General features: G+C 39.7%; 1 protein-coding gene across 1 annotated transcript in view; it reads right to left on the bottom strand.

Annotated features, from left to right (window-relative positions):
* LOC103767913 (DNA mismatch repair protein Msh3-like) overlaps window positions 1-9062 on the bottom strand; it is a gene marked incomplete at both ends in the record, with an annotated part of 46703 nt that overhangs the window by 36595 nt on the left and 1046 nt on the right. Inside the window, 5 exons of the mRNA XM_008935046.1 lie at window positions 778-923; window positions 2246-2363; window positions 3127-3243; window positions 4528-4740; window positions 8722-8942. Of these exons, the coding sequence (XP_008933294.1) occupies window positions 778-923; window positions 2246-2363; window positions 3127-3243; window positions 4528-4740; window positions 8722-8942 (815 nt within the window). The remainder of the gene's footprint in view (window positions 1-777; window positions 924-2245; window positions 2364-3126; window positions 3244-4527; window positions 4741-8721; window positions 8943-9062) is intronic.

The raw sequence follows: 9062 nt of genomic DNA, 5'->3' as shown, positions 1-9062 counted from the left end.
CAGGAATGAAAATGTATGGTGTACAGCACAAAATTAAATAGCACCCACACACTTAGTAGAAGTGGCAGATTAAAAAAATATAACTGTGTTTTTCAAATCTATTATATGGTAATAACTTCAAAAGACAACCACAATTTTGCCATGGTAAATTGTAGCAATACCTTAAAAATGTAAAAGTGCTCTTGTTATCATCAGTCCATCACTGCTCAACTTCTACCACTATGCAAATCTATATAATTGGGACTCTGTGGAAGGTACGTGCAATCCAGCCTGGAAACTGTCATCCCAGCACATGTTTTTTTTGTTCTCTCCCAGCTGCAGTGTGACAGTCAAATACAAGCACAATCAAGATGCTTTTAAATTCATGAATTACCAGCAGACCGGGCTTCAACTACGACAGTGTCTTGCCAGTTAAACAATCCTGGTTTTAAACTTCACTATTAAAGAGAATGTAGATCTGAAGCAAAAAAGCGTAGGCATCTTCCTCTAAAGAACAATAGTTTGTCGAGGAAAGAAGTGCTCACAAGCTTTAAAATATCAACCCTAAAAATGTTTAAAGTTAGTAAAGCATCTTAATGCTAATGATATACCTGTATTAGGTTAAAACACAGCTATGTTTTTAGATGATACAGCAGCAAAAAGAATCAGGAATATTGAACTATCAAATTCAGACGTTTTAGATATCCATCCACTTCTCAAAAAAACCCCAACAAAACAACCTGCCCAAAACCCCCACACAAACCTCAAAACACTGATTCCAATGTGAGACTAACTTACCATAATGCCTATAACAATGTCACCTTTCTTCCTTTCTTTTAAGTTTTCTCCATTTTCACAGATACAGAGGAGGTAGTTATCAGGGACATCTGTCGTTACCTCTTCAACTTCTACAGACTCATCTAGCTTCAGCAAAGGGTTCACATGTAACAAACGTTAAAAAAAAACAAAACCAAAATGGTACACAGATTTCAATGGATCATTCACAGGTCCTCCTAGATCCAAGTCCTTCTGCATTAGATTTTTTGCTGGGCCTTCTAGACTAAAGGTCTATTTGACTTCTACTAGTTTCACTCCTACTATGACTCTGGTGAACTTCAGATGACTGTCAGCATGAGGACTGAAGACAGCAGCTGTCCTTCACAGGACTGGCAGTTACACAACAGCTCATACAAAGGCTGTCTTTGACTGTGTCTGTGGGTCTCCCTGTCCAAGCAAGAGCAGCTATGTCAGAAGTTAAACCAGCAGCTGATACTGCACATGGGCTGCACCACCTTGTCATGTTGACTTCACATCCACAAATAACATGCACTCAAAAAGAAGGAAAAAAAAAAAAAGAAACAAAAAACACACCAAAATAAATACAGTGGGTATACAGCAACTGAAAAGCAAGCAATACACCTCAGCAGAAGCATCAAGATTAGCTGCATTAAAAACTTGCTGCCTATCTATCCACCAGGCTGGGTCATACTACTAAGCCTGCTTTCACTGAGTTTGCCAACTGTTACAAGAGAGTCTGTAAGCACACTAGCAGTTGTCCAACAAAATCTCAGATTTGTGTGATTGGCTTCCTTGATCTACTCCTTAAGTGCAACCTCACAGGCATTAATCTGACAAACTTTTTAGTTCTTGGTATCTAATAAGTACTAGTTTGAGAAATTAAACAAAGAAAATGTGAGGTAGGCAGCGTAGGAGACAGAAAAACAAACACTGGAAGGATGGAAATTAAGAAAATAACTTCACTGGTTAAAAGGTGACTCTACCTCAGTTATGCATTTTCTTTGTTACAACAGTCAGGAGTTCATTATCTAGCTAGATTTTTAACAGTCCATTGATTTTAATCACTTTCTTGTCATGTAAAGCAAATTGTGACAACTAACAGTTAATTGTTCTTACTTCACACCTTCCTGAATCACTACTGCTACACATTCTCCATCTGGTCAACACCTAGTTGGATACAAAACCTACAGAACATCACAGACTTGGGAAGTCAACTCTATGCCTTCAGAAGCCAAGGACAGCAGACACAAGCTCTGCTGTTTCTCAACAAACCTGAAGTCCTGAAGCAATTAATTCCTTTATAAAGCCAGCACAATGTTTCACGACATCAAACTAAAGGAACTTTTTTTCCTGCTGCTACTCTTGTGTCAGCCACTTGCTACTCATGTTCCATCTAGTTGATAATACTAGAATTATGGCCTCATAGACCAAAGATCAGTTTGAAACCAAATTTATTTGAAAAGGATATCTTCTCCAATAAGTGTGGACTTTGTGTAGAGAGCTGTCAGTTTCCGGGTGAAGACAGAACTTTTATTTTCTCCAGCAGCCTTCAGTGCTGCAGTTTCCATTTGTTTTATTACTCCAACCTACAGGCACATAGACAAGAAACAAAGTTAGCTCTTAGATAACACTTTATTTTTTTTAAAAAATATTTGGTGATCTTTTAAGATGTGCAAACAGCAAGTGCAATATTAAAGCTGAGAAAGAAGGGCAGAGGCTAGCATCAATCCCACTAATGAAACCATAAAGCACTGCTTTTCATAACACACTACCCACTTCTAACCAACCTCTCAACTTCTGCCCTTGTGCTTTTTGCCCTATTTTGAAACAATTTAGCTAGTGTGCACCACTTGCCAGAGAGTGGTTGCTGCAATCAATCTATATTCAATAAGTCTTTTTCTCATAAGCAGAAAAATAACCCAAAAGGAGGTATCAACTGAAAGCCATACAGAATTACAGAGATCAACAATAGGAAGGAAAAAAGAAAAAAAAAGAAAAAAAAAGATATGGGCAGGGATAAGAAAACCAGGGATGTGAGGAAGAAGAGTGGGTATATAAATTTGCCTTCATCAAATGCAAAGGCTTGATTAAAACCATGACAGAATTGTGCTAGAACTGTTCTAGAGAACATGAAGAGACTTTTCTTCGGAACAGAATAAGCTTGACTCTAATTAAGTCTCACTACACCAAAATAGAGAAATTGGAACACTGGAAAACCATCCATTTTAGCTACAAAAACAGGTGATACTGAGTTTCCCACTTCTCAGCTGAAACAAGACTTTGGTACAGTACGAGCCAGTCCCTTAAGCTCTGTTCTGTTCCTAACATTTAATAAAACAGGGGGATGACCTTATATCCTTTTGCTACAAGCCGCCGCACGTGGACGAACAGTCTGTGAGTCGGTATACTGGCAGTCATGAAGTTATGATCCTGGTGACAATAAATGTTTAGTTCTTTAGCTGCAATCTGCAAAGTACAAGAAGAGTCAGCCAGCAGTTCAAAATCCAACACAGGAGCTCATCTCTTTGACAACACTGATGCACAACTACAATTAAAAGTCCAGTATCAAAATGAAATCATGACGAGAAAAAGCCCATAGAGCTGGGCCCCTCCACCCTCCTGTCCCAGCACATTGGCACTGCCTGGGGCTACACTACCACAGACTTCACACTTCAGACTATCACACTACACACTGGCCTTAACCACCACAAGGTAAACCCTTACACCAGACAAACTGATTCTGCCACCCAGCCCAACAAAGGGTCAAATAATTTTCACAATGTTACAAGTGCAGAATGAATGGAGTTACTTTAATTGCAGTTATAAAGATGGTATTAGGCTAGCTAATTAATTAAAATATTGAAAAAAACAGTACCAAACAGCAGTAGAAATTAAAGACTTCATAGAAAAAGAGCAACAACGCTTGTTAAAATGTGATATTATCACATATGATTTGTATTTGCTTCCTTCCCCCTTGATGAAAAGGTCAGTGTTCACTGACCAGGGAAAGTGCTTGTAAGCAGGAACTGCAGTCAAACAAACTGTGCACCTTGTCAGTAGCCTTCTGCTTCTGTGCTGTGAGTGCACCAGCAACCAAGGAGACAAACCACATAGTACAAATCTGATCAGGAAGACTAATTCCCAGTAATTAAATGAAGTTTCTCACTAGTCTTGACCAAAGGTTAAATCGGTAACAAGTGTTTTGGAACATATCACAAAAAAAAAATCATTAGGAACTATTTATGAACTGTCATTTTAAAATTATATTTGTTGCAAAGTACTTCCCAGCTCCTATCGATCTGGTATGTGCAGTTGCTACATCAGAACATGCATCCAAATGCTCTCTGCACCCAAGTTAGACCATTACATTCATCTGCTTTTACACCACTTACTCCACAGTCCAAACCAAAATACTCCTCATAGAGTTTTGGGCTGTGACAGAGAACTCACCTCTGAAAGTGCTTCCACTTTAATCTCTGACAAGTAATTATTCTAGGACCTCATCTTAAGTTTCCAACATGCAAGATAGCAAGCACTACCACCTAATTACAATAATAAAAGCTACTTTGGTTAAAAGTGTATGTGTAATGGATAAGTCTTCAGTTTAAGAATGCAGAGATTTATCTTGATTTCAAATACAAAAAGAAACCCCAAAATTCATGCCCCCTAAAAACCTTCTAGAAGTGGCCACAGACATAGTACAATATTAACATAATGCAAGTACCTTTCCATAGCCCTGGCAAAAATTACCTCTGCATCTTCTCCAAAGAAGCGGTATTTGTATCCACATTCCACACACAAAACAGCATCTTTATACTGTTTCTTCATTTCTATGAATTGAAGTTCCAGTGGAGTGTAAATGCTTTTGGTTCTCTTATTAAGATTTATTTCTGAAGTCTTATGGGTATTTTCATAAGACTTAAGAGATGCACAAAATTGGCTAAGATCACAGCGTAACTCCTCCTGTAAATGAAAGATGGAAATTATAGTTAGAAATCACCAAATAAACCAGTCGCCTCTGCAGACCTTGACTCTCATTTGCCATAAAGCTGAAGACTGTTCTTGCAGTAAACAGCCCCAAGAACTGCAGCAAAACTGTTGAAGTAGGGTGTACAGAATCACGGAATCATAGAATCACTGTGGCTGGAAAGGACCTGCAGGATCAAGTCCAACCTTCAAGCCAGCATCTCCCTAACCACTAGACCATAGCCTCTAGTCCTCAGGTCCACTCATTTTTTTTTGAACACTTTCAGGGATGGTGACTCCATCACCTCCCTGGGCAGCCCGTTCCAGTGCCTAACCACTCTCTCAGGGAATAAATTCTTCCTGATATCCAATCGAAATCTCCCCGGCGCACTTTGAGGCCATTTCCTCTCATCTTATTGCTCATTACTTGTCCAGTGATACAACTTAATTAAATACATACAAAATACATTTTGAATGTTTTACCTGTATATTGAAACTGTCCTGCACAACCAATTCTGCAAGAAAACATTCCTATTGTCTGTTTACAACTGTACTATATATGCACAACCCTCATGCAGCATTTACAACTCTTTGGAACAGTTCATCCAGCAGTTTACTCAGCCCACCTAAACGCACAAATTGGACCTGATGCAGAGGAGTTGACTCAGGTGGAATTCCCATCTACACAGCTCCTGTAACAATCAGGCCAATGCTTAATTGTGAGGACGGGGTCAGTCATTTTGCCTTTTCATATTGTCCCAAGGTAGTCCATTACCCTGTCTATGCAGGTGCCTGTTCAGGAACCTCTTTGACATGGATCAAAGAAACGATTGTCTGTCCTGAACTTTGCAAGACCATCAAATTTTGTGACTAAACCAAAAATGGAAAAAAATGTTACAATCCCAAAAAAGAAGACAATGATCTAAAGATCTTTTTCAGCTAAGGATCATAATAGTCTATTGAGGCCATAATACTGATGAGGAAAAAAGAGGCTTAAAAGTATTTTTTCTGTTCTCCAGAGTAAATGTGCTCATGTCACACAGGAAAGATGACAGTACTGAGTGAACTAGCAGTTATTAACGAGTATAGTTTGTTTGGAATTAAAAGGAATTAAAGTCATGAAAACCAAAGATTTTTCATCAATTAATCGACTTGCTTTACAACAGTTCTCAGACATCTCAGCTGAAATTGAATCCTTTTTACATCATGAGGTCTCAAAACACAGATCAAGAGACACGCAGGCTGCAAAGACTGGGCAGTCTAAACTGTCCAGAGATAAAAATAAGCATGAGTTACTACTCCCAATTTACAGATGAGAAAACGCAGTGCTGACAGATTATTGGTGTTCCAAAAATCCACAGTAAATCAATAAATAAAACTATTCAATACAAGTCTTAGTTCACCATCTCAAGCACCAAAACCATATTTCTTCTGCATTCCGCCTTTCCTACATAAGCTCACCAAATCTCCCCAAGTAATTTATTCTTAAACACAGAAATCTATATTCCAGTTTCTAAACCCCTTAACAGTTAAAGCTTTGAGCCCATTCTCTCAGCAGTTTATCATTTACAGTGACATTATGTAGCTTATGCTAGCCAAGCAACTTCAGCTTGGTTACATTCTGTACTGTAAGCAGGGTGATGGAAGCAGCCAACAACACTGGTGTTCTTCAGTGCTTCACTTACAGCAGAGCTCTCCCTCACTTGCATCACACGATCAAACACTGATAAAATGGTTAAAAAAAATAACAAAATACAAAGGCAGCATCCCCCTCAAGTTTCTAAAGCCAATGATCATAAAAACCACTATCGACCAGGATGTGCTGTGAGTTTCTGTATCAGCAAATAAAACAAATAAACTCTAATTTCTAACAACTGCCCCATCCAGAGTACAAGGAACAAAGTCAACAAACTGTTTAGAAGGAATGAGATGCAACAGATCATATAATTTGGGTCATGGCAATGGACAAAGAACGCAGTCAGAAAACAACAGGGAAATAAAGAACACTTAGTTGTACTGTTAACTGTGAATTGTGAAATTCCCAAAATTGCACTAAGGAAGACAAGCAGACAACAGAGCTCAGCACCAAGCTGCTCCATGCCTAGGACACGACGGCCCCGGGAGCTTAGATGTCTGTACTGCAAAATCCTCAGGCCAAGGATTCAGTGGTCTTCAACCCAAGGTCTGTGCCAGCCTGGCAGTACGACCCTGTCTCATTTTACAGGGAAAACTGCTGTGACAAAGTATGTGAAATGAGGTCATGAAAGAAAGTAAAAGTCAGAACACACATGGAAGTTGGATTGTTGTGGTGGTATTAAGTTAGCAGCTCAAGGAACTTAGAAGAAAATTACTCACATAAAAATCTTGTTACGCTAATAAAATGCAAGACACACATATGTAAGATGAGCCATTGGAAGGAAGGGAGGCCAGGCCTTGCTCACCTGACTGCCTGGCCAGCACAGACTCAGCAGGTGTCCTATGGAGAAAGGTAGCAGTAATGCTTTGTCAGGTAGGTCCTGATTCTCCTCTACCTACCAAGAATATTAAGAAATAATTGCTCTTTACTGTGACTTTGCATACAGCTTGGCTGCAGAGTCTCTCTGCACATGGTTAAAGCTGACCTTCTCTGTGACCTAGGGAGTTAGCAGCTGACACCATCTCACAGACAATCTGCCACTGACGGGACCCCACGGAGCATCTGGCCACAAGCATTTACATACAGGACTATGCAGTGGCAATGCTCCTCCTGCAGGAAGGGTTGCACAGGAGTGTTAGTGTTGGAAACCAGCTCTGGAACAGGAATGCAGGAATGCTGCTCCAGCTGATACACAAAGACTAACACATACATCTGTTCAAAGACAAAGGAAACCTGAATTCTGCAGAAACGACCATCTTAGGCCCACAGCTTGGTGGAAGGAGGGCTGCACGTGCCTTTGCTCACCAAACACACACTTCTACTGCACTTACTGTAACACACTTTTAACCCACAACCTATGCCATGTGTACCATGCACCCATTTTATAGATTCAGCATCTAGAACTGGTTCTCAAACATCTGTGAGACACACTAAAGTACCATTTATAGATTAAACTAGCAGGAGCAGCATCTGGTGTCAATGCAAATGCATGGACAAAGGGTCAGAGGTGAAGAAGTTCCAGACAGACAAGGGTTTGAAAAAGAGGGAAAAGAAGAAATCACATAATCCAGTCACCCTAGTTTGAGGTCACAATCTTCAAACATGGAAGGTCAAATTGGTGATACAACCTTTCTCACAACTTCTTTCCTTCAAAAAGTCAGGTGTAAAGCTTTGTTAAAGAGCAGCTGAGTCCCAAGGCAACACCACCACAGCAAGCCCTGAGATGCCTTTTAGGGTTTGGGTACTTCCAACTGACCAAGCTGACCCCAAAAGCAAGCAATTGACTAATGCTACTTAGCCCCACAACTTGAGGACAATGCAGGTACTATTCCACTCTTATCAACTCAATAATTTTGTATGGGAGCAACTCATGTCTTCTGCAGATCAAAAAAACAGTGATATCATTAGTAGTTAGATCTATTAGTGACCAGATAAAGTTACATCTCAGTAATAACTCTAAATCACATTTTTGCCAAGATAGCTTGTTAGGAATTTTACAGCTTGTATCAAACAGAACTGAAAGAAATCTGAGCAAAGGGCCACACTGAACATTTTTATTACAATATTATAGGTTCATTCACAATCACAAGGTACACTAACAGCATTTCTGCTCCTTAAATCATGCTTTTTTTCAACAATTATCACTGAAGAACTGTAAGAGGCATTCTGCTCATCATGCCAAGAGTTCCAGGAAAACACCCTTAGGCAAACACTGGTCTATTGGGTACTGCTGCACTACTTCATGACACAACACAAAACCACAAGTGGCATCTTGTGCCAAAGCTTGCTTTTTTAAGCCATAAGAAGCAATCTACACAGCACTGCACCAAAGCTCTACATACCTTCTGAGCAACCTTTGGGCTACTGTCCCAAGATTGAAGAGGGTTTTTCAATTCTGAACTTCTCCCAGTATCACCGGGACATTTTTCCAAACTCAGAGATTCTTTCTCTTGAAAACTATCCTCCCGGCCTCTGTTAGACGGAAGGTCTGAATCGTTGCAGAACTCTCTCAGTCTGTCTAGAGTTCGTAAACATATACGGGGCTTTTCACGCTTCTGAGGTTCTTCTTCAGTAAAAATACACAACAAAAACATATTAGCAACTTATTTTCTCAAACGGAATGTCCACGAGAATGATGTTAGTAAGCAGAGAATGCAATCATTTTGCTTTGTCTCTCTTCCCT

The sequence above is a fragment of the Merops nubicus genome, unplaced genomic scaffold (genome assembly GCF_000691845.1).
Source record: "Merops nubicus isolate BGI_N331 unplaced genomic scaffold, ASM69184v1 scaffold28112, whole genome shotgun sequence".
Taxonomy (NCBI): Eukaryota; Metazoa; Chordata; class Aves; order Coraciiformes; family Meropidae; genus Merops; species Merops nubicus.
This window is presented reverse-complemented; position numbering and strand designations above follow the sequence as displayed.